The sequence below is a fragment of the Panthera tigris genome, chromosome E3 (assembly GCF_018350195.1).
Source record: "Panthera tigris isolate Pti1 chromosome E3, P.tigris_Pti1_mat1.1, whole genome shotgun sequence".
In the NCBI taxonomy this organism is placed as follows: domain Eukaryota; kingdom Metazoa; phylum Chordata; class Mammalia; order Carnivora; family Felidae; genus Panthera; species Panthera tigris.
This window is the reverse complement of record NC_056675.1, coordinates 27,547,404-27,572,601: the sequence shown is the minus strand read 5'-3', so window position 1 is coordinate 27,572,601 and position 25,198 is coordinate 27,547,404. Positions and strand designations below refer to the sequence as shown.

Here is a 25,198-nt window from a genome sequence, read left to right as displayed (position 1 = left end):
AAGTCTTAGGGTTTTATAAGAAATGCCAGGACTTTGCAGTTTTACGTGGGACCTCCAAAATATTAAGTGTTGGCATGGTATTTAACAGTTTGCTTTTGAAAATAATGTACAGGGTAAACAAAACATGTCTGAACTGAATCCTGGTCCATAGGCCCCCAGTTGGCTCTTTGCTACCTGTGCAGTAAATCTCTGAAGATGAGGCTCTCAATGTGCCTGCAACACAGGGGCTCCTGCTTGGTCATCAGCAGTGACTATTCCCACATCGTGAATCGGGTCAACTTGAGACTGCAGACTTGAACTGGCTTCTTCTCCAGTCCTTTCTCGTCCTGCCCTGCCCCCTCTGTGCAGATGTCTCAATGAAGTTTGTGGGAAGGAAACACTTACTACCCTGAATAGATCCTACAGTTATGCCAAACATGTCACGCGTGTGAGTGAGCCCCCCCCCCCCAACCCCGAGTGCCCAACCCCACTGCAGAAAAGCATAAAAATAAAAGGGGATCTTTGTAGACTTCAGGTCAGCCAAATGGCACTGGGCACTGTGGTTGTCTCCTGGGTGCTGATTTAGCAGCTTGCTTGGGGGTCTCAGGCTCTTGCCTGACCTTGGCACAGGGTCTGGCAAATTTGGCTTTCTGGGTGTAGAATGGGTCGTTTAAGAAACAAAGCCATTGAGACTGAGTTGAGGAGAGTCCTCTATTCACTGATGAAAGGAGCTCATTGTACACAATCCATGTGCCCTGCCGAACCCCCTTCCTCTGGCCTCCTCCTCCTTTTCCCTGTCCCCCAGCTGGGGCTTTGTCAGTGGGCTACAGGATGCTGTATCCCAGGCTGTGCTTTCTTCCCATTTTCCTGTCTGGGCAGCTCTGGGGTTGCTCCGTACAGAAGGAGAGCTGGGACTCGGAGCCGCTGCGCACGTTCTCGGTTCCTAGGGCCAATTCTGTTGTCGTGGGTGATGAGCGCGCTTCCTTCCGGGACAGCTAGGAACAAACAGCCAGTTCAGAGGCAGCTGCGTGCGATGGCTACGCAGGAAGCCAGAAAACAGTGGTGCTAATAACCTCTTCCTGTTCTGTGCTCTGCACTGAAGCGTCCCCATCACCACCTCCCTGTGTGATCCCACCACCCCAGGAAAAATCAAAGCTATTGAGCTCCAGGTAGAGGCTTGTAAATGAATAAACCATAGTGTTGAACTTACTGTGGATTAGTAGAACTTTGATCCCTTTTAGGTGAAGGCATCCCAAACGTTGCTTTCTTGGGACTGGAAGTGAGGGTGGGGTCCTGATGAATCAACCATTGAGTGGGTAAAATGGCACAGCGATAAACCCTGGTGGCAAAGATATGGCGGGGGGGGGGGGTGGTCACCAACTCTGGCTCGCCCAGGTGGGTGGGGCAGGGCCGTAGCTTAGAGGAGGGTGTGTACCTACCTTAAGGAAGTAGCAACTTTCTCCAGTTCAGCCATGCCAACCAGCATGCCCACTTGGCCAGATCTTTGGACATTCTAAGGAAAGCCATAAATCTGGATGTTCTGAAATCACCCAATCTTTGGGGGTTGGCAACTAGTAGAAAAAAAAATGTAAAAAGCGCTGTGTATCGTTTAAGTCAAACCACACCACATCTGAGGGTTCTGGTTACTTTTTTTTTTTTCCTAATGTCTATGAGGATTAGAAGGTTCAGTGGGCCAATCTCTGTGGCTTCTGGGCAACTCATGTAACCTCTCTGAGCCTCTGTTTTCTCCTCTGTAAATTGGCAACAGTACCACAGGGTGTCCGTACTCTGGCAACAGAGGTGAATGTGCATGGCCATCAGGGGCCTCTCACTCTAAGAGCATGATATAAAACCATCTGTTTCCAGCCTTGATGGCCATCCTGTGGTAGCCAGGCCTTGAGGATGGGACGAGGATTTATTGAAATAATGTGCATGAACTGCTAAATGTGTTGCTTCATGAGGACTTTGAAAATAGCTGTCCTAATGGCCACCGTCATTGGTGCTGTCACTGTCATCCCCACCGTTGATAACATTAAGAAACCTAGGAGAAGGCCAGGAGGCAGGAAGGAGACCCTGAGTCTCTTTGCTCTGAAACCACCTGACTTTGACCTTGACTCTGAACATAGGAACCCTCTGTCTCCTGCATGTTCGACGACCAGCCATCTCTTTTCCGGCCCAGGAAGGAGGCTCCCCTGTTCTGAGGCACAGCCTGGAGTTGGGGGTGACCCCTCTGCAAGCACTGTGAAGTTCTCCCCTTCATCACCCTGTGCCCAGCATCCTGGGATCAGTTTTCCCCCATGGCTTGAATCAGCGGGTCTGTGTGTGGCATCCTGGAAACACTCCAGACCTGAAACACTGCTGAATTGGTTTTCCCAGAGCTGGGATATGCTATCCTTTGAACAGAAAATGTCCTGGTTAGAGGCTCTTGTGTGGGAGCCGAAGAAGAGAAAATGAAGAAAAGGCAGAAGGGACAAGCATAGAAAATGACTTTGGCAAAAAGGGATGAACCCAGGATTTGGTATTAAGAACCTTGGATTCTAGACCAGGTTTTGATAGAAAGTGCATGTGGCCCTTAGGACATTCACTTCCCATCTTGAATCTTCTTTTCCTTACCAGAAAATGAAGGGTTTGATTCAAGTCAGGGACAGAAATAATTTTGCATCTCCTAGGACAATCAGAATCTGTTAGTAATGGCTGCCCAGAGGGCCGTATTGAAACTTTGAGGCCGAGTAATTGCTTAGTAGTAGCCACCTTGGGCACTTGGCAGGGAGGCACTGAACACCTGTCCTCCACCTCTAAGTCTCCTGGTGCTCAGTCTTGGATTCTGGGTCTTAAACCTGAACTGTTTGCCCGTGGGACAGAAGGCCCACTCAGTGGTGCCAGAAGCTGTAGAGCAAAGCATAGTCTCTCTGGAACTCGCGACAGTGTCTGCGGGACACTCAGTGGCATTGGCTCCAGTGGGCCGTCTGCCATTTTGGTGACCACAGCAAGTGAGTGCAAAATTGGCAGGTGCCACGGCATGTGCCTGGGGAGAAAGCTAATTATCGCGCTGAGCTTGAGCTGTGGCTTGCGTCCACGCGGAGTTCAGGTGGCCAGCTTCAGAAGGACATGGAGCCCTGGAGACAGCTACCAGCACCTCTTGCCCAGCAGTGGTGGGTGGAGGCTGCGTTTCTCAGGTTTCTCCTGGCACGTGGCCTGTCTTGTTTCTGGTCTGAGCTATGAAAAGCCGAACACGACAGAGTGGTAGTAATTGTCCTCCAGAGGAACTGACACTTGTGGCTCGCCCACTGTGCACCAGGACTGAGCAAGGCTCTGCTCCACCATTTGAGTCGGTCTTCACTTTGTCCCTCTGAGAAGGTTGTTGTTAGGATGGTTGCCGTTGTGACAAGTCACTGGCCTGAAGACACACACGAGGAGATGGGAAGGTTACCACTTACTAACAAGTGACTTTGAGCAAATTCCTTTCTCCTCTGAGCTTCGAATGCATCGTCTGTAAAATGGGCCTGTTAATACCTACATTGTTAAGAGGTTTAAATTAGATGGTTCTTACTACCCACTTAGGACAGCGCTTTGTTTTCACTATGAGCCAATGTTAACTGCTCTTCTAATAATTGTTGATACCAGCCATGTGACCTTAGGCGAATTGCCTTAGTGAATGGAGGTGACCGATACAGTTGTTGGCAGTGACCAGGTAGCGATCCAGCCAGAAGCTTTGCTGTCTTGCAGGGACACGTGCAGTGTTGGTAAATCTCTCATTTTCAATTATTTTTTAATGTTTGTTTATATTTGAGAGAGTGTGCCCGCATGAGTGGGGGAGGGGCAGAGAGAGAGGGAGACACAGAATCTGAAGCAGGCTCCAGGCTCTGAGCTGGCAGCACAGAGTCTGACACGGGGCTCGAACTCATGAACTATGAGATCATGACCTGAGCTGAAGTCAGACGCTTAGCAAACTGAACCACCCAGGCACCCCTAAATCTCTCATTTTTTAAAAGAGAAATGAGAAATCTGGATTTGCATGTGAACTATCCTGGTTTTAGAACATGGGCAACAAGGAAAAATCTGTCATCGATATTACAGGCCAAAAAATACCACCTAGCACGAATCATCTAGAGGCCACCAATTGGCCATCCCATGTTAACACTTCCTACCACAAGCCTCTCCTCTTTTAGGTAGGTGTGTTCAAAACCTTATTGTTCGAAGAATTCTAATTCCGTGTGGTTTGCAAAGAATTAAAAAACCTCTTAAGGCATACACAGAACCAAGTGTGTGGTTTAGATACTGGATAACTGTTTATTCTCACAGGTGTTCACACCCACCTGGAGAACCATTGAAGTCCTTCCAGAGTTTCATGCATCTATGGTCTTTTGTAGCTTCCAAGGTGATTCACTAACTCCAAGGCCCCGAACTTCATTTTGAGGTCCTGTGGCTCGGTTCTGGGGTGTGGGTTACAATCTGTGGAAGGAAGGCCAAGTGGTAAAGAGACCTGTAAATTCTTAAAACTTGGAAGACCACAGAGACAGGACAGAGTAAGGAATTTGCACCCAGTTGAAAGGGCCCAACTCTGCACCACCGTCTCTCTAAAGCACTGCCAGTGTCCTTGACCTCTCTGTGAGGTTTCTGTTTGCTCAGTCTTTCTTCGAGATGAGTTTGCATTTTCCAACAAGGTGAGGGCTGTGTGATTCTGGCCGGCATCTGTATTCCCAATGTAGCCTTTCTGAGAGAACAAGGGGACTTGTGTGCTGTTGGAATCCCTCCCTCATCGACCAGTGTTGCCTGCCATGCACGTCCCCAGCCTTCATCCCAGGAGCCACGGACACATGAGCTAAGCTCCTTGTGAAATCCCAGAGGGACACCTGGCAGAGAAAGTCCCATTGTGTGAGCACCTTCATGGCTGTGAACAAATCCTGAGGAGTCCAAAGGAGCCACTTATCCCTGGGGAAAGAAAGCTGGAAAGATGAAGGTGATGGTCAGGGTTTCCGGGGCAAGAAGGAGGTCATCACCATGTAAGTGGAGAAAAAGGAAGGAGCAGAAAACACCTTGTACCCCACTGTGGATGGAATGGTTTGTCCCCCTAAATTAATTTGTTGAAATCCTGACCCGCAGTGTGGTGGGGGCTGCTGAGGGCAAAGCTCTCAAAAACGGAAGGAGTGCCATTATAAATGAAGACACTGGAATGCTCCCTCAGCCATTCGTCTAGGTGAAGGCACAGCAAGAAGAAAGCTGTCCATGAACTAGGAAGTCCTGCCAGACCCTGAATGCACCAGCACCTTGATTTTGGACCTCTCTGCCTCCAGAACTATGAGAAATACAATTCTGTTTCTAAGTCACCCAGTCTGGTCAGTTAGAGCCCTCAAACACACACACACACACACACACACACACACACACACACACACACACACACACACATATATACACATATATCATGGAAATGTCTAGCGGATGCAGAACGTGAACATCGGAGTTGGATGAACACCTCAGAGCCTTGGTGACTGGCTGGGGATCAGAGGGGACCTATTCTTGGTCTCGCACTAGCTGTCTGTGTCACTGCGGATGCTTCCGGTCTTGAATTACCCATGCTACAGTGCAGGTCTTGTCAAGCTTCAGTATGCATAAGACTCAGCCAAGACTGTTCAATGAAAACGCAGGTTCTTGGGCTCCTGACCCAGAGATCCCGATTCACTAAGTTCATGGTTTTGTAAAGGACCAGGATATTGGTGAAGGTGCCTGTTTCAGGCCACTTGCAAACCTAAGCATCAGTCCTGGCTCCAACCCTTATCAGACCTGTGTTTCTGGGCAAACGATCCTCCCTGAGTTTCAGTTAATCTGATCTGTAAAAGGGGTAGCATGATACCTGCCTTGGCAGAGTGGCAAGGATTTCATGTGCTTGGCACAGAATAAACACAGAAAAGGAGATGGCTAAATTTGCCCGTTTCACTACTGTCGAATGGGATTGGTTCAGCTGGGATCTATAATGAGTGGCCGTGGAGAAGAATTGTGGCTGATTGGTTTGGGGGTGGAGGGGTAGGTCTTAGCCTTCAAAAGCCTGGAAGAAGATGACAAAGAGGAGATAATTTTTGAGCTTTTAAAAATTTGTTTATTTAGATTGAGACAGAGTGAGTGTGAGCCGGGGAGAGACAGAGAGGGAGGGAGAGAATCCCAAGCAGGCTCTGTGCTGTCAGCACAGAGCTTGACGGAGGGTTTGATCCCACAAACTGAGATCGTGACCTGGGCTGAAATCAAGAGTCAGACGCCCACTGAGGCCACCCCAGTGCCCTTGTTTCTGAGCTTCTAACCACGCAGCAGACGTTAAAAATAGCTGGTTTTATTAAACATGCATGATCACCTATAATGTCTGTCGTAGCCCACTTCCAAGATGAGGAGGTGACTCTCTATACACATGAACAGTCCAGATTTCCACCTCTTAAGCTAGTGTCCTTATTTATTTGTGTCCCCTTTAACTTCGAAAACAGTCCTAGACTGTCCTTTCCTTCCTTCCTTGCAGTAGCTCTGTTGGAGAATACAGTCCCACCTATTCACAGGGTGTGGTTGAGAAAAGTTAAGCTCACAGAAACTAAGTAGTTTGCCTGAGGTCCCAAATCTACTAAGTGGTTGTTAATCTGCTGAATCGCCAAACCCCAGCACCTCAGAATGTGAAGGTTTGGAGACCGGGCCTTGACAGAGGTAATGAAGTTAATATCAGGCCTGAAGGCTGGGCTCTAATCATTCTGACTGGTGTCGTTATAAGAGGAGGAAATTTTCGATGCACAAGGAGACACCAGAGAGGCTCAGGCATGGAGGGTAGAACATGTGAAGACACAGTGAGAAGATGGGTGTTGGTGAGTTGAGGAGAAAGGCCTCAGCAGAGAGCAACTCTCTTGGTTCCTGGATCTTGGATTTCCAGCCTCCAGAACTGTAAAAATAAACATGTCTGGCACATGGGCCAAGCAGACTAATCAGTGGTGACGTGTGATTTCAGCTGACGGTCTGACCCCGAACCTGCACTCTTCCACTGCGTTTTCCTTCTTTGCCCCATACAGTCCCTTGTTACAAGTGACAGCATCCTTTTGGGTCCTTGGCTTGGCATCCGAATTCCCCTTGCACTTGATGGTCTTGCTTGGTGGTCTCCAGCAGGCAGGAACGCTGTTGGTGAGATTTTGTGTGTTTTAATCTCTGATCCTATAAACAGCTCCCTGCATTTTCTGAGGTACCTGGTGTTTGGTAAAGCACAAACTCCTAATGGGGGAGGCTTCTATTTCTGTCCCCCAGAGGGCTCTCGGGAAGACAGTGCCACACCAGCCTTCTGAAGTGTTCTCCTGGGTGTGTCCGTGCAGAGATTGTACTGCAGGGCCTGGTGCCTATAGCTCTGCTGACTTGATGGCCCCGATGGGGAAATCTGGCTCTGAAGACTTGAGTCACAGTATTGTTGCCTCCACACCAAAGCCATCGCTTAGTACCCAAGAGCAAACACTATCTTAGGAGATACTCAAAGCACAGGAAGGGAACACACTTTCCAATGGCTGAGGCTAAGCTCGAGGCTCACCGCCGGCCAGGGGAGCCCAAAACGTTTGAGGCACGTATGGAATGATCATGAAATGTCTCCTCCTATTTTCTTCATGAAAGTCTAATTGCTTGTTAAAATTAGGCTTTTGGGCTTGCTGAGCTCCCAAGTTTCTGAGCCTGGCTTCCTGGTCTTGAAGTGAGACCGAGTTTCATTTCTCCAGGATCTGTAATCAGACTTCTGCCTATTATTTAAACTGTTAGCTTTGGGAATAGAAGTGTACACAGAGTCCCTTTAAACTCCTTTCTATCTCCCTCCTGGTGCCCACCAGACATGGTGCTAGCTACTGAGTCGGGACTCGGTAAATATGTGTGGATGGATTTGGTGCCCCGTTGTGGCAAAGTGGCTGTGTTTTATTTTTAGTCATGACACGTGTGCTAATTTCCATCAACCGTGTCCACTACCTTTTTTTAAAAAAAGGATGCTAATAGTGGTTAAAGTGCTACTGTTGATTTGCTGTGCATGTTCTTTCTTTTAGTAGATCTCATCCAGGTTGCAAAATGATTTTTTCTGATGGGGGATTGTGTTCTCCAGTGCAGCTAGTATAAAATAACGGAGCACAGGTTTCTCAAGTACAGGGCCCTGGTGTCCAGTCCAGGCTTCAGTACTGTCTGTGTAACCTTGGGCACGTCACTCAATTTCTCTGGTCATCAGTTGGCTCATTTTGGTAATGAGCATCATGGAGGTCTCTATCTCCTAGGTTTGTTACAAGGGGTCAGTGGAATGATACATGTCTAGAAGGTAAGCCAGTGTCTGAAACGTGGTAAGAACTCCAGGTATTAGTTATCACTTACTAGTTCTTACTGGTATTGATGATTGTTGGAAACGTTGGTCAACTAATAGGCCCATGGGTTAAAGTTTAAAATAAGCTGGAGAAATGAAAATGGTAATTATCTCAGGGCAAGAGGATTCTGAGAAATCCTGTGACCATTGTTTGTCATGGCATTGGAGTAAATTCGGAGGGACTGGTCCATTTGGCAAAGAGATGAAAGTGACCTCCTATATAGTATGAGGTCTTGGTGGTTGAGAATGTCCTTTGCTTGGTATAATCTACAGCTCATGTGGAGTGTGGCACATAGTAGGTCCTAAATCATAGCTATAAATGGTAGTTAGTTCAGGTTCCTGAGGTTTGTTTGGATACTTGGGGAGAGTAGATAGCATTTTGTTTCCAAGGCTGGATTGTCCGTTATGTTTTTGTTCTATTAAGATCAATTCTTCAGAAAGTGTATCAGTTAGTTACTACCACAATGATGGCTGTATAACAAAGCACCCTGAACTGTGTGGCTTGCAACAACAAGCATGTATTATGTATGTGTCTGAAGGTTGGTTGTTCAAGGCTGGGGTGGGCTTCAAGCTGCAGGTTGCATATAGGTTTGTTTCCTGTGTGTGTCCTCCTCCTTGCACCAGCAGGTTACCTGGGGCATGTTCTTGTGGGGGTAGCAAAAGCACAGGAGATCATGTTCAATCACACAAGCATATTTCAAGCTTCTGCTTAGGTCCTGTTAATCTCCCCTTGGATGAAACACATCAAAATGGCAAGCCCAAGGTCAAGGGATGGGGCAGAACACTCAGCAAAGAAATGGAAAGTCATGTGACTAGAGGGCGTGGATACAGGGAGTGGTGAAGAATGCAGGCCACTAAATCTGTCTGCCTGGTTCCCTATTTGACTTCCCCAATTTAGTCATTGCAATAGATGATATGAAAGGGCTTCCCTTGCTTCAGGCAGTTCCGTAGCCCCAGTATCCACATTAAGATTCTAAAAGCACTCCACTGTAGCATCCGAGCATGTTGCAAATTCCCCTTTGGTCTCCAGGAGCCTTTCCCCTGACAGACAGGAATTTACTCTACTGTAAACCAAAGAGTCCCAGTTTAGACAGACACGATGGATTAGGCAGACAGCATCATTGACCCGGTTCCACTTCGTTAGCCTTTCCAATTAAGGAGGATGTTGCTGAAAGGGAGACCTCACAGATATATTGCCATACCTGGAATCTTCTGGATGGAGCTTCTGTAGGGAGAAGCTTAGGTTTTGAGTGTGCACAGAGGGAGGAGATTGAATTTTTGTTGGCAAGTGAATCCTAAGTGTTAATAACATGGCTGCTTGGGAGTACTCTGTCTGCTTCCTGGCTAGGTCATTAACATGCTGAGTAGATAATACCGGACCCCTGACCATGTGCTGGGAGGGTTTCTGATCTTGGAATTCCAAGTAAAGAGCCGGTGCTCTACCAGAATCTAAGTATCAGCTTTGGGTTTTGTCAGTACAGTTGACAAGTTGACAGAGTTTTCTGTGGTTTGCTAAGGACGATCGTTTTCAGGGAAGTTGTTCTTAGGGGTTCAGGATGGCATTCTCCCCTCTCCACCCCTTCAGGATTCTGAGCAGTGAAGCATAAGCCCCAAACAATAGCCAAATGGGCTGAGAAGTACAACTTAATTAATCTGGGCGCACACCCAACACCCCAGTGTGGTTCTTCACTGTGACCTGGCTTTGAGAATGAGGCTCATGTTGGAATCTGAGAGGCAGCTTCTTATCTTCTGGCCAAATCGAGATGGCAGAAACTGAACTTTGGGAGAGACACACAGGCTGACTCGGAGTTGAAGAGTAATGTGGCATGCCCTCACCTACAAAGCAGCATGCCGGAGGCTGGAGTCCCACCCTGTCATAGACCAGGAGGAGAGCCTTGTCTCCCAAAGACAAAAGTGGGTCCTGTCTAATGTGCCTGACACAGGGAAAATGGAAGAACAGGGTTGCCACTCCCTGTGTGTGAGGATGAAGAGGCTGGTCAGGGGGAGCCCCGTGAGGAATGGCTAAAACACAGAGGCTGCTCGCTCGAAAATGCCTCAGCCAAGGTTCTCACCCATATAGCGGCCCCTCCTCACCCTTGGGAGGGAGCTAGGTAAGGGTTTAAAGAGAGAGCCTCTAAAATACTTTCAAGGCTTGAAGGACAAGGCTGCAGTGTCCAGAGAGGGGGAGGAGTATTCCCCTCAGTATCTTCCTGGGTCTGAGGAATATTCTGTGCCTGGGTAGAATGTGGAAATTGGAGTGAGCTGTTTGCCTGGTGGTCAGCTTGGAGCCGTAGCCTTGGAGAAATGCTGGGGACTGGATTCAGAGCTAGGATCTGGGGTGGGGGTGGGGTGGGTGGGGAAAGGAACCCTTCATCTTGAAAGAAAACTCAGAACAGACCAGAGCTCAGGGTTACTTTGGCATCGTTATAAAGATACCACAGCGGAATCATTAAGAAAGCAAGTGACCATTCCCCTAGGGTAGGGGTTGAAAATTTTGCCACAGTTTTTTCTTTTCTAATTGTGGTAAGAACACAACAGGAGTTGTACTCTGTGAACACTGCAGTATACACCTAAAGTTTTGTTCACTATAACCACAATGTCACACAGCTGAATGCCAGGGTTTCTACATCTTGCATGAATGAAACTTGACACCTGTTGAATAGCAACTTCCCATTCCTTGCCCCCAGCCCACCTGACACCCACCCTTCCACTGTCTGTTTCTGTGAATTTGACTATTGGAGATGCTTCATGGGAGTGGAATCATGACACTTGGGTGCCCATGCTCGTTGAAGCCATACAACAGCCAAGATAGGGAAAAAGGGTAAACATCTGTTGTGGATGAATGGATCAAGATGTGGTGAATGCGTATAGTGCACTGTTACTCAGCTTTATGTGACAACAAGGATGAACCTTAAGGATGTTACGTAGAGTGAGCCAAGTCAGACCATAGAAGGACAAATACAGCATAATCCCTATACTTGCTTCTTATTCACCGACTAGGCCAGGGGGTGCTCAATTGCATGGCTTCCTAGAAGCCAGTGCTGGAAAATCTCTTGCCTAAAGCAACGCTTCCAAACTGAGTTTGTCCCTCGGGGCCCTAAAATCAAGCCCATTCTCTGTAAGAGGCAGCTTGAGGTTACTTTACCAGAGTCCTGAATCCAGGGTGGTTAAGTTCAGAGCCGACACAGTGCAGACAAAAATAGTCTTTATGTGCTGGGTTTCCTGTTTTCCTTGGAAACCACTTGCTGAAAAACCCTGCCTCCTCCTCACCCATCCCTCCCGCCTCTCGACCTACCCTGCCCCCCACCTAAAGAGTTCATGTTTAATGACCCGCGACATGACCACCAAGCCTTTCCAGTCAATTGGCTTTTGTAGAGAGTGAATGAATAGGACTTTTCTCTGGCCTTTGCTATCCTGAAAAGGCTCTTCCCCAGCCCATTGGAATGTGCTGCGAAAACGGGGAATTAAGCTCTTCTTTTTCTGTCTGTTCCTTCCCTCATTTTTTGTAAGACCAGGCCTTGCCCCCTCATCTGGACTCTGTGTTCCTTGAGGTGTGTTTCTAATCTTCTCAGAGGTCCATTGTCTCCATGTAGAGGATTTGAACACACTTTGAGAGAAGCAGCAAGAGTGCTTTCTTTCCTATTTCCTTACGTAAACTTGCACATTCGCATGATCTCCGTGGCAGGTGTCCCCTTAACCTGTCAGTGAGAAACTTGAACCTCCTTAGTCATCTGGGTGTGGGAAGAAGTTAGGGGGAGATTGGGGATTGGGTCAAGCTCTTCTCATGAGTTGTGGAATGGGGAAGACATTTGGGTAGCCCTCCCTGTGGGCTTGTTAGGCACTGAAGAGATGTAGCTTTGTTGGAAAATGTGAACTGGGTTAGTAGGCTCAGTTTCCCCCCCATCACTTACCTGTGTTTTCTCCTCTCTCCCTGCAGGACCCTCATCCAAGTCCACCGATCACCCTGGAGACACAGGTCAGTACCTTCCCCTGATTTTTCTCACTTACCTGTTTCAGCTCTTCAGGGGGCTTGGTGCACCCTCTAGGCTCAGGAAAGCTGGGCAGGCACATCAGACCGTCCTCTTGCCTATTGGGATGTGTGCAAGCACGCGCAGGTGGGGACACGTGCCAGCCGATTGTGTGTGCATGCACGTGTGTACCCTCGTATCCGCGTACTCATCTTCAGGGCCTGAAAAGTGACGTCGCCTGTCGGTCTCCCTCCTGCCACCTGGAATATTCCCATGGTGGTAGTGCCTACCTTGCGGCGTTGTGAGCACAGCAGAAAATGGTGTCCATGAAGTTGTCAGTATGTATTAAGTACTGGTGAGGTAGCTTTTGAAACCAATAGACTGTTGCCTTTCCGGCTGGGCTTTAAGGGGAGCTATCTTTGGATTGATCGTTTCCTGGACTATGAGGGTTGGTCACACAGAGAGGAGACCAGATGGACTGCATCCAGAGCCCTGTCTGCCCAAGACAGGCAAGCCTGCTGGAACATGGCAAGGCTGTGGAGCAGAGCTGTGGCTGTTTCTGGAGTTGTCTGGCAAGACCCACCTGCCTGTCTCCCTCTCCAGCCTCCTCCATGGGTCCCTGTTCTCACCGATGTCTCTGCCTCAGTCTCCCCTAGGGGAATGAAGGCCCTCCCCCACCCCCCCACTCCCCCGCCCAGCTTTTCCTTACCTGATCAGGAGGGCCAGACACAATGGGCAAAGTGGAGTCCTCTGCCTTCTCTTTCCTACATGTATGTTGAGTTCTGTCGACTTCAGGAATGACACAACAACAGAGCAGGCGGGAAAGAGCATGTGACTTGGGGGATAAGGACCCCGTTCTCTGGCCCTTGTGGGCCATCCTCTGTTCTGGTTCCTCTGAAACTTCTGCCAGTGACCTGTCACCTTAGCCGTGTTTGCCCCATGTGAATCACACCTGTTCCAAGTCCCCTAGAAGTACATTGGCCTTAAATCAACCTAATGTACTTTCAGAAGTGGATTTACTCTAAGCTAATCGTGCTCAGTCAAGGAGATCTTTGACCTCCAGAGGATGTACGACAATGTCTGAAGACAATTTTTTATTTTCTCACCTTGGGGTGGGGAGGTGACTACACCAGGGTAGCAGGTGAGGAGGTAGACTCCAGGGATGCTGCTAAACTTTGGGCAGCACCGGGGCCAGCCCTCCCCTGCCCCCCACACAGAGAACGAGCTGGTATAAAAGGTCAGTAATAACAACGATGAGAAACGCTATCCCGTGGGATAATATTGGTGAAATCACAAGCAAGGAATCACATGCTGGTTAGATTTTTTTTTTCCGCAAAACATTAAGAATTAAACTATTATTCAATAGTTAAATGATTAAATATTAAACGATTAAATAAAAATAAATAAAAATATATAAATTTTAAATATTAAACTATTAAACTATATTAAAATGTTAAGCTATTAGTTAAATATGATTAGTTAAATATTTAACTATTAAATATAAATATAAAATTAAAAACATAAAACTTAAAATACTAAAATACAATTTAAAGGTTCCTTTTGAGTTCCCTCCAAAGTCATCTATGTATACTCTCAGAGCATTTGTTTGTATGCTGTGTTTTGGAAAACAAGGCTCTCCCCAGTCTACTGAGTGGATTACCAGAGAACTTCCACAGTATGTTTTTATTTTTTGTTACTTTTTAATGATTTTTTTAATGTTTATTTGTGAGAGACAGAGCTCAAGTGGGAGAGGGACAGAGAGAGAGAGAGGTAGACACAGAATCCGAATCAGGCTCCAGGCTCCGCCCTGTCAGCACAGAGCCTGATGTGGGGCTCAAACCCACAAACCAGGAGATCATGACCTGAGCCAAAGTTGGATGCTTAACTGACTGAGCCACCCAGGCATCCCAGGGTGTGTTTAAATGATGGCCCTTCCCTTGATCAGTCCTTCCCCAGAAGAAAACTTGACTCTGCCCCTGGGCAGATGGTCTGTGTCCCGAATTCTAGGAGCCAAATCTTATCTCCCAGGGAGGAGTAGATGTGCCCCAGGTAGTTCTGTCCTTGGCTGTCTTGTGTCCTTTACTGTAGAAACCATCCAGTCAGCAATTAAGAACCTCCATGGGAAAGAACAGTCACTTGCTGATGGCTGATAGCTATGGTGAGAGTGACAGCTCACCCCTACACAGTGACCTCTCCTAGACCCGAACCTGATGCCAAGCCAGCCACAGCACAAGACAGGCTTTCTACGTTGATGCCACGCTATCAGGGAGATGACTCACCTGGGCTCCAGTACCACTCTGTCAGCCCCAGCCGGCTCTTGGGGAGCCATAGGATGTTCTAAGTTTCTATGTTAAAGAGACTCTGGAACCCAACCAAAGTACTAATGTTTTTCTGTAACTGTTGGCACAAGTCCGTGGCCAGATCTTATGCTGTGCTGGGCCCCAGTCCATCCTGGGACTCATGATGGGATCCTGTTCAGCTGCCTGCAGGCAGGTTAGACAAGAGGGACATGGATGGGTTTTCTGGCAGAAAGTGGTGTCCCAAATATTACCCATATGGCAGCAGCGAGACAGCAGATGAGGCTGAGCTTGGAAAACCAACCATGCAGTGGCAAGGGACAGGTGTAGGAAGTCTGGCTCAGTTCCTGCTTCTTTGCCTCAGCTCCCTTTGCTCCTCAGACAGGCGTTACCTGGTCCAGCCTGGAGCACAGGTGTCACAGGTAGGGCTTGCCTTTCAGATTCATTGTGAGCTGTGTTTGTACATGACATACCTGTGGCTCAGCTTACTTAGTGCTCGGCCTGTGTAGGAACATTGGGCCACCCAGGGTGTTCGTTGGGTCCTCCCCCAGAACTTGGTGAATCCACCCTCAAGCCCCTGTTCTGAGTTGGGGACCATAGACAAATGGGCTTCTGGAGCCCCTGCAATGCACTTAGCCTGTGGCAGCACCGAGCTCTGCATCTGCTGGCGTCAGCATGCCTCACTCTGCCTGATGGCCACGTTAATAGAATGAGGGAGCCTAGTGAGGTTGAAATCCCTGTTGTCAGCTTTCCCTCAGCAGGCTGCTCCTGGGGTGCACCAAGGAAGCCCTGACTTGCCATGGTGGATGCTTCCCTAGTCTCCAGATGGTGGTTACCCAGGAACCAGAGAAAGCCAGTGTGAAAGCCGTGTGAATTTGGTTAGTGGCATTACCACAACCTCTGCTCACACTGTCATTGACCATCTGCCGAGAACTGGCTTCTCCCATTATATCTTCACCTCATTATGTAGGTGTTCTCATGATACCCATTTTCCAGATGAGAAACTTAAGGGTCAGAGAGGTGAACGAACGTGCTCAAGATGATGCTGGGAGCACATAGCATCGGTGAGTGTCAAACTGGGGGCCACAGGATAGCACAATCTATCTTCTCAACTTGTATCTTACTGTTCCAGAAAAACAAGTTGCCTTGACTGGTAGATGTGAAATGGCTCAGGCAGAACTGGAGGGATGGGCTTGATGTATACAACCTAAGGTCTAGATAAAGGGAACGCTTTGCAAAAGTATCCCCAATGTACTTAGATAAATAGGAAGAGAGATAGATGGATGACGGGTGAGTAGGTATGTAGATAAATAGATATAATGCTTTGCACAGTGAGTAATTCTTTGACAGATAGATTGCCACAAGGCTTGTGGATAAAATGGTTTGAGCAATGGAGCCAATAGAAAATTTATTTTAAAGCAAAAATGAAATCTCTCCCTGTACATCAGTAGTGTTTTTGACCAGTTTAAATGCTCATTATTTGATTCTTTCTCATTGATCCCCAAGATGGCTTATTTCTGAACCCTCTCCAATTTGGCAAGGCTCTTGTCATTTAATTTTAGCTTCTCTGCCTGCCTTATCCCCTCTACCCCCCCCACCTCCTGCCCCCACAAACGGCTTCACTGTCAATTAGTTAATGTCCTCTACTCAAATCCTGAAATACCCTGGGAGTTGTAATAAAAGAACTCTTAGTTAGAACAAAGATTTGTCAATCTGGGTATTTGTGAAGTTGGCTGTACTTAGAAGGGAAACAAACCTTCGTTTGCATTGAGAATTCTCGCAGGACCTGAATATCAAGGGCATTAGGAGGAAAAACTCCTGATTGCTCAGTGTTCATCAACCAACCAGGTACTTGAATGTCTTTGATCTGCTCAGTAACTGGGAGCATAAGAGGACTGAGTTAACTACATTCACTGAATTAAAAGATGATGCTGGGGCCATGAGGATTGTGAACAGAGCTCAGGCAGACAGAGAAGTGGGTGGTAAGAAATTAATACTCCAAAGCTACAGCTATGCAAATTCGTTCATCCATTTGCTTACTTACATAGTTCTGGGGCCAGGAAGAGGCCAGGCCTTGTGCTAGATGCTAAAGATACAGCTGTGAACAAGACAGAAAGCTCCCTGCCCATAGAGCACCTGCTCTGGTTGGGGGAGTCAACCAGTGAATTTCTGAATAAAAAAAAATGTGCCCATAATTTCGGGTAGTAATAAGTGAACAGAAATACAGGCAGGTCTGTAAGCAGGAGTGGCTGGGCGCTGTAGAGAAGCTTGTCCAGGGAGCGTTCTCTTTGGACTCGAGTTGCAAGCTCAGGAATGGAGGTTTGAGCTGAGAGCTTACAGTGGAGAAAGAGTTACAGGCAAAGAGACCACAGTGACAGCATTCTGAACATTTTGCATATTATATCTGGGTTCCTATAAAAATAATGCCACTTTTCCTTAGAATCAATTAAAGTGTTAGCTCCTTCGAGCTCCTTCAATGCCTTTGTGTCACTAGAACGTCAAGATGAATAAGGAATTACCTTATCAGGCAAGGGTGAAGGGAAAGGACTGGTAAGGGAGGTGGGGGGAGAAAAGGTGGTCACATTTGGAACCAGCCTGTCAAACTGATGTCCAGTGCATCTTGCCAGGGTCAAAGGAACTTAATAGCTCCTACAGTACTGTGCAGATACTGGGGACTTAGGTAAGAAATCTGGCTTATACTTAGCATTAGCTAATTCGCTGGCTTAAGTTCTGCTGAACTAAAGCCTCCCACAAAACCAGTGGTTCACAACTGGTTGTGAATTTACCCCCCCAACCCCGCCTAGGGGACATTTGACAATGTCTTGAGACATTTTTATTACAACATGGGGGGTGGGGCAGTGCTACTGGCCTCCAGTGAGTAGAGGTCAGAGGTGCTGAATACCCTGCAGACACCTGAGGAAGAATGATCTCCCAAATATCAGCTGTGCCAAGGGTGAGATACCTTGGCACACCCCTCTTTGCTCTGTGGACAAAGATGACCCTGGCCATGGAATCATAACCATGTAGAAAAGTGTAATTCATTCCTTCCTAGGTGTTGCCTCGTTTATGTCCAAACGTCACCCTCTCTGGTTAATATCAGACTTGTCCCATCTCCAGCCATGACATACTTGTCACCCAGAGTCTCTGGGTCTGTGTTTGCGTGCATAGTCACTGTTGAGTAATGACTCATGCGTGTGAGCATGTGCATGGCGTAGGTAAAAGGGAAAACACCTTTCAGAGATGGTTTCCTGAGAGATTTATGGCTCAACAGTGCAGGGAGTGTGCAGCGTGTTAAAAAAAAAAAAAAATGAAAATGGAGCTACTTGGCTTGGGTTCAGAGAGGGACTGGCCAAGGCTTGTGGCCTGATGGAGCAGGCTTTGCAAATAACTCGATTTGGAGGCCTGGTTCCTTTTTCTGAGGCAGACCACAGCCTCCTCCGTGCAAACTTCTCTCTGTGGAAGCTCTTTGCCGACTTGCAGGATTAAAGCAATTGCTGTCTCCTCACCTCTCTTCCAGCTCTGGGCTTCGATTAACCTTTTCCTCCGTGGAGAGCGGTTTTTGGAGCAATCAGGGAGCTTTTGAATGGCTCTTACCTGAGTCTCCAGCCCATTAATTCTTATGGTGCCCAGCATCTGTTGAGAGGACAGCGAGACCAAATTGCTTCTCAGCCCATCTGCTTTCCTCCCGCCAGCCTCCTTGGGGGAACAGAACCTCTCTGGAGCAGACAAGGCTGGTTTTGGGACAGGCTGAGTCCCTCTCCTATGATCTTTGCTCCTGGCTCTGGTTTGCTGGGTCTTTAATCAGCCCTGGTGGGGAGTGGAGCAGGGAGGTGACCAGCTGGACCACTGCTTGGGCAGAGACAGGCAGGGAGCATATTTCCTGAGAACGGAAACATTCTCAGGGAGGGTTTGCGGTCCTTGGTCCTGGGCGCCTTACTGGTCTGTGTGACTCAGGGCGAACCATGTGATGCAACATTCCACAAATAGCCGACAAGTTCCCCCAAAGCACAGCCACATGTATTGTTGTGAAAAATAGATCATGTTGAGATCACTATTCATCCCTTCTTGGTGGGAGCTGACTTTGCCCAAGATGTTGAAGGTTTGAGTTTGGCTGTTGACTGAGAACACTTCAAAATCATGACTCTTGTTGTCCACAGTGACTAACGTACCTTGAATATGTTTCTATGTTGTAAGATTTTTTAAGTAGTCATGTACTCAACGTTGGGCTCGAACTCGTGACCGTGAGATAGTTACATGCTCTTCTAGCTGACCCAGCCCGTTGCCCGTTGAATATAGGGTATCATGAGCTGTGAAGTGTGCAACATACATGGATATGTAAACTTACCGTTGTTAGCTAACCTTCATTAAGCACTTTGAGTGGGTTCTGGGCATGTTTCTGAGCAACCTCTTGGTATAGGTTCACTCATGCAGATTTCACAAGTATCCCCAATGGGAGGTGTATCAACATCATCTCCACTTGACAGACAAACGGGCGCAGAGAGGTTAAGGTGCTTGTCCAGGAGCTAATGGGGAGAGCAACTATAATTTGAAACTGGCCATCTAGCTTTCATTTGTCAGGTACCACAACCCCATGAGACAGGTACTAATCTTAGCCCATTTTCCAGATGAGCCGACTGGAAGGCCACGGAGACCAAGTTTCCTTTTATTTATTATTTTTTAAATGTTTATTTTTGAGAGAGTGGGCGCGTGTGCACATGTGAGCTGGGTAGGGTGAGAGAGAGAGAGAGGCTCCCAAACACGGTTCACGTTGCCAGCACAGAGCCCGGCATAGGGCTCCATCCTGCGAGCTGTAGGATAATGACCTGAGCCAAAATCAAGAGCTGGACCCTCAACCACCTGAGCCACCCAGTTGCCCCCAATTGTTCTTTTAAAGGTAATTTGGTTAGCAAGTGGTAGAGGCCGAATTAGAAACATGATCTCTTTTACTACTTGGTTGCTGAGGATACACATGAAATGTACAGATTGGATGTAGGGATAAGAGGTAGGTATGCAGATACAAACATGGTTGTAGACCTGTGACTTAATTATATACAATATATGTCATGTACAATGCACACATGGTAATGCGTATATCCTAAATCAGATGTAATATATATTACCAACATATAACCATATAGCTAATCTATGTATCTCCAATTTGTAGCATTTCTAATGTATATACGTATGATGCTGCATGCATGTATCATGTATACACTATAATGTATGATACAGAGGTAAAGGTAGTTTAGATGCAGGTGTAGCTACAGCTAGAGATGCAGTTATCAGTAGAAGCACATACGAGTGATGGAGAACGCTCACTTGGCAACCCCAGGCAGATGGGTCTGGAAACACCTGTCTGTGCGGAGTAGCATGCAGGTGAGGAACCAAACCTCCAGGCTGTGGGAAGTTTCGCCCTGCAGAGGGGAAGCAAAGTGGCGGCCCACAGGGGAGTGGACACTCAGACTCCTCACACCCCCACTTCAAGCACAGAGTCAGGAGCCTGCTGTGCTGCCCGCTGAGCAACAAGGCAGTGTCACCAGATTTGCATGGAGTTGCAAGCCAAAGCCTGGGTGAGGAGGCAGTGCTGCTGTTTGGTGGAAATATCAAACGTACCAGCGTGTTTGAAGCTCAGTCTGTCTTCTCCACGGGCGTTTTTGGGCAGGGCTGTGCAAACCAGCGAGCTTCAAAAGAGCGGGGTCCAGTGCTGGAATGTTCAGGCTGGGTTTTGAGGTTCTAGTTATCAAGATAACTCAGTCAGGAAAATCGCTTTTCACATGAAACGGCAGCCTGATGGAAGTCCAGGCGTATGAGGCACGTAAAACTCAACGTCCAGGGCCCAGACTTGGAGAATATCACAGAAGAGGGCCTCCGATGTTCCTTGCTATACATTAGTTGCATGTAGGACTTGCTTAAGTACCTCTTTGAGGTGATCTCCTCTCATCCTGACAGCCATGCCCGGGGAGGGGACTCTTGGCCCCCTCCTTAGCAGGTGCAGACCCAGAGGCGTCAAGAAGTTAAATACTTGGTCCAAGACCATCGTGCTCCTGACGTACTGACATGAAGTGTGTTGGGGGTGTCTCCTCTCCCCTCACCCCAGCAGATCCACTGTCAACCTTTCTTTTCCTGTTTTTGGGCCCTCAGAGGCTTGACCTTGATGGATTTCATCAGCGTGACTTCTCATTGCTTCCACTAGGGGGAGGCACTGGCAGGAGATGGGAAGGTGGGACGACAGTGGGTTGGGGGTCATTTTCCATGTGTCTCTCTGTGAGGGCCACAGCTCCCAGAGAGCTGCTATGATAGCTGTATTCTTCAGGATCTGGTAACACCACTCTCCAGGGTGGTGCCAGCTCCCCATTGTGGGCAGCCCTGCTTTGTTTCCCTTAGAAAGGGTTTTGTTATGGGGGAACCTGAGTGGCTCAGTCGGTTGAGCGTCCAACTCTTGATTTTGGCTCTGTTCATGAGCCCAGGGTCATGGGATAGAGCCCTGGGTTGGGCTCCATGCTGAGCATGTAGTCTGCTTAAGATTCTCTTTTGGTCTGCCCCTCTCTTTCACTGGTACACACATGTACACACACTCTCTACGGAAACAACTGTTTGCTTATTCCCTAGGAGAGTAGTATATGTTTCCTTTGGGAACCCTGCCTTGGACATGAAGCCTGCCCCCAGCCCTATGCTAACACAGCATTGCCGGAGTGAGCGACTGTCATTTCATGCCATGTTTTGGTAAAGTAGGAGTGGGGGTCTATCTTCACGCCAAAGAAAGGCCTCACAATGGTTGCGAGGGAACGGGGAAGCTGTTGAAACTAAATGCCCAGTTGTCAATGGCGTGAGTGTTTTTCTGGGCAGGACATCGTAGCTGTCATTCTGTTGGTGACAACTCCCCCCAAACAGAGACACGAACATTCTACACACCACTGTGCTAGTAAATCATCCTGGGACCCATGTATGTGAGAAGAGATGTCCCAGGCAGGGGACACTATGCTCTGAGTCTCAACAGTCACTCATACGCATTCTGTCTGTCGTGACTACAAAGCCGGGAAGAGCTGTCTCACCTGGGGAAGGGACTCAGGTTGACGGTAACAACACAGCGGGGGTGGGGAGGGCAGGCCATTGGCTCCTCCCTGTAGCCCACAGCAGACAGACAGACAGAAGACAGATTGTTTCTGCCAGCCAGCACGGCCTTGGCAAACTCTCCCTGTTCACTGTCCTCCTGTCACTCCCAGGAAATACCACCTTTCTAGCCTTTGAATCTGTTTTCTCAGAATTGCTCCTCTCCTCCCTGAGCCTTCTGTTGCCATTCCTCCAGCCCAACTGGTCCTGTCTGGGGAGCTGGTGAGTCCTCTCCCAGCAGGATGAGGCGGTTAGCTGGCCCCAGCTCCAGCTCAGCACAGCCCTCCTGCTGTGTTCAATTGCCTTCCTGAAAAGGAACATCTTATTAATAATGATAAGCCCTTCTAATTTTCTTCTGGGAACTGTAGCTCTGTTTTTCCACTGCAAGGAAGAGAGGAAAGGAAGGATGGAAAACTGAAGTTAGCTCTGGTGCAGGTGCCAGATGGGTGGGGCCAAGGACAGTGGTGCTGTTTTACTGTCCCAAGAAGGAAAACCCCAGCCAGCTCGATGCAGGAAGAAACTCCAGCCGTTAAGAGAGGCCTCGCTGTCCCAATTACAGTCTGACATTGGTTATGGGGGAGTGGGAGGTGGCTTTTTATTCTGTGGCCCAAGATCCAAAGTGATATACGAGCCTGCTGATGGGTATCTCCCACTGGCCTGTCATTGTTCTGGGATTTTTTCTTTCTTTTTTTTAAGCAGGGGGAAAGGGGGTTGGAGGAGTTCTGAGAAATTGGAAAGTAAAGGGGCTTCTAGAAGTCAGCTAGTGGTAAGGAAGGGGCCCAGGGTTAAGAATTTCCAGCAGCTTTCTTAGAAAGTTGGCTGCCAGAACCATCTTAGCTGCCTGAAGGTAGAGGGTGGACCAGGTGTTCTCAATCCTGTTCTTGTGTCTCCAGCCAGTATGTCTTTGAAGGGTCTCCTTTCCCCAGGGCAGCCTCCTTTGTGCAGAGTCGTTCAGCCAAAACACCCCAGATATTTTGGACTGGATCATTTTTCATTGTGGGGGGCTGTCCTGGGTACTGTAAGATATTTAGCAGCACCCCTGGCCTCTGCCTGCTACCCCACCCCAGTTGTAAGAACCAAAAATGTCTCCAGACGTGGTCACCAGTCTCCTGGTGGCACAATCCACCCCAGCTGAGAACCACTGACCTAAGTAGAGTTTGTAGGGATTGTGTGAAAGTCTGTTGACTGTCTGAAAGGATTGCTCATGAGGGTTAGGTGAAGTCCACTGGCTGAACACCTCCATATAAATGTCACTGGAATTTAAGGTTTTTTTCTCTCAAGTGGCTTCCTATTGGCTGGGTTATAAATAAATTAGCACCTGCCAAGCCTCTGGGGGTGGGTGAGATGAGATATGGAGGAAAGTTACAATGTTTCTTCTTCTATCCTTTAAAAAAATTTTTTTAATGTTTATTTTTAATGTTTGAGAAACAGAGTGCAAGTGGGGGAAGGGCAGAGAGAGAGGAGGACAGGGGATCCGAAGTGAGCTCTGTGATGACAGGAGGGACCCTGGACTGTCAGATGACCTGAGCTGCCCAGGCACCCTTCTTCTTTCGTTTGACACCCAGCAAACCCTGAAACACAGGAGGGTGAGAGGCCTTGGTGTGCTCCTGGGGAATGACCTCTCAAGCCGCAGCTTTGAATCACGGCAGCGGGAAGGCTGAATCCCAGGCCTCGCCCTAGAACCCCATCCCCTTGAAGACACAGGCATGGGGCTGGCAGATTTGCCACGGCGTGGCTGTCTGAGGAGGGTGTGGGCTCGCCTGACACCCGGAAATAGTCTGTGGCTTTGGAGCTGACGCTGTGATGGGTTCAAACTGGCTGGTCTTTACTCCTACTTACTGGACTGTCACTGTACTGCATTCGTACAGGCTGGTCTTTACTCTCTCGACTCCATGAAAGAGGCCTGTGTGTCGAGCGCCAGCCTTAAACAACCAGGCTGCTGTGTGCTGTGCTGGCTGTTAGGTGTTTACCTGTTAGTTTGTCCTTGGGTGTTCCCCCACCCTGTTCTCCGAGGACGGCTGTGGCTGGAATGTGTTTGGTTTTGATTTTTATTATTTATTAATAAATTTGGGAGGCGGTTGAGGTCTTCTTTGGGTTTATTTTTCATAGTGTTTATCAATAGTACTTTGTATTATTTCGTTATTATGTTATTGATTTAGTTCACTCGTCGAACCTTTTTTGAATGCTTTCTATGTGCCAGATAGTGTTTTAGGAGTCAGAGATACAGCAGTGAGCAAGACAGAAGTCCCTGCCCTCATGAGCTCTCATTCTAGATAGATTACAAATGTGTTAAGGAGAAAAGCTAGGCAGGGGAGGGATTACCCTTCACCTTTGGTGGAACCAAGGATAACTTGGAGATCAGGCAACATTCAGGCAGAGACCTCAAGAGTATGAGTGGGCAAGCCCTGGAGAGAGCAGCCAGTGCAAAGGCCCTGGGGTGGGATGTGCTTGGAATGGTCATTGCACCTTAGAAGCAGGAGTGAGCAAGGGAAAAGGGGGGTGAAGGTGCAGGCAGATCATTAGCATCTTGTTCAACTGAGAAAGGCAAGCCTTTGGATGATTTTGAGCAGAAGACTGACATGGCCTGACTTGGTTTGGTGGCCGCTGTACTGAAAGTGCACTATTGTTGTTCAAGAGCAAGAATAGGGAGTTGGGCAAGGGCAGAGGCTGTCAAAATAGCCAGGGCATTGTAGTGGTGGTTTGTACCAGGGTGCTAACTGTGGAGACGCAGAAAAGTGGTTTCATTCTGGATACTTGTGAGGGCAGAGCCACGGAATTTATTGTGGATTAGAAGGATGTAAAGCAATACAAGCACACGATAGAAAGTAAAAAAAAAAATCAAATCAAATAATACAAAGAGTATTCAGTGAGAAGTCGATCTCGCATACTCTTTTCTCCAGTCTTCAGAGGCAGCAACCATTAACCTTTTTCTCGTTTCCTCTCCTAGACCTTCCTTTGCATATTAACACGTGTGGGGTGTGTGTGAGTGTGTGCATGTGTGCGTAGGCAGGGATTTTGTTTCCTTGAACTGGAATCTAATGAAACATATTTTCTAATCACGCATGGTTTCTTTGTATCTTACCCCCATTGGCTATCATATCTGCACACACTGCTCTTTCTTACAATTTTTAACTGTTTTCTGTGTTGTCCAGCTCTCTATCCAGCACTCAGCATGGCGTTAATGTGTAGAAACTGTTCAGTAAGTACAAGTTGAATGAATTACTTTCTCGTGTATGTAACTGATTTCCTATTGGTGGACGTTTAGGTAGTTTCTTCTGCCCCCTCACCCCCACCCCCCTTCTTAACACTGTCGTTCTCGTACACACGCTTTCTCACAGCTGAGTGGCTAGATCTGTAGGGTGAAGTAGATTTGGGACTGTGAGTCAAAGGGTATGTGCGTTTTCCATTTTGACAGTTGTAGCTGAACTGACCTTAGGGAGGTTTCTTCAAATTGACTGTCAAAGTGATTTCCTGTTTCCACTCTCAAAAGCACTGGTAAT

General features: G+C 47.9%; 1 protein-coding gene across 1 annotated transcript in view; it reads left to right on the top strand.

The window, feature by feature from the left end:
• Positions 1-25,198, top strand: part of XYLT1 (xylosyltransferase 1) — a 311,804-nt gene that overhangs the window by 78,894 nt on the left and 207,712 nt on the right. The window contains exon 2 of the mRNA XM_042972051.1: positions 12,261-12,299. Coding sequence (XP_042827985.1) covers positions 12,261-12,299 — 39 coding nt within the window. The remainder of the gene's footprint in view (positions 1-12,260; positions 12,300-25,198) is intronic.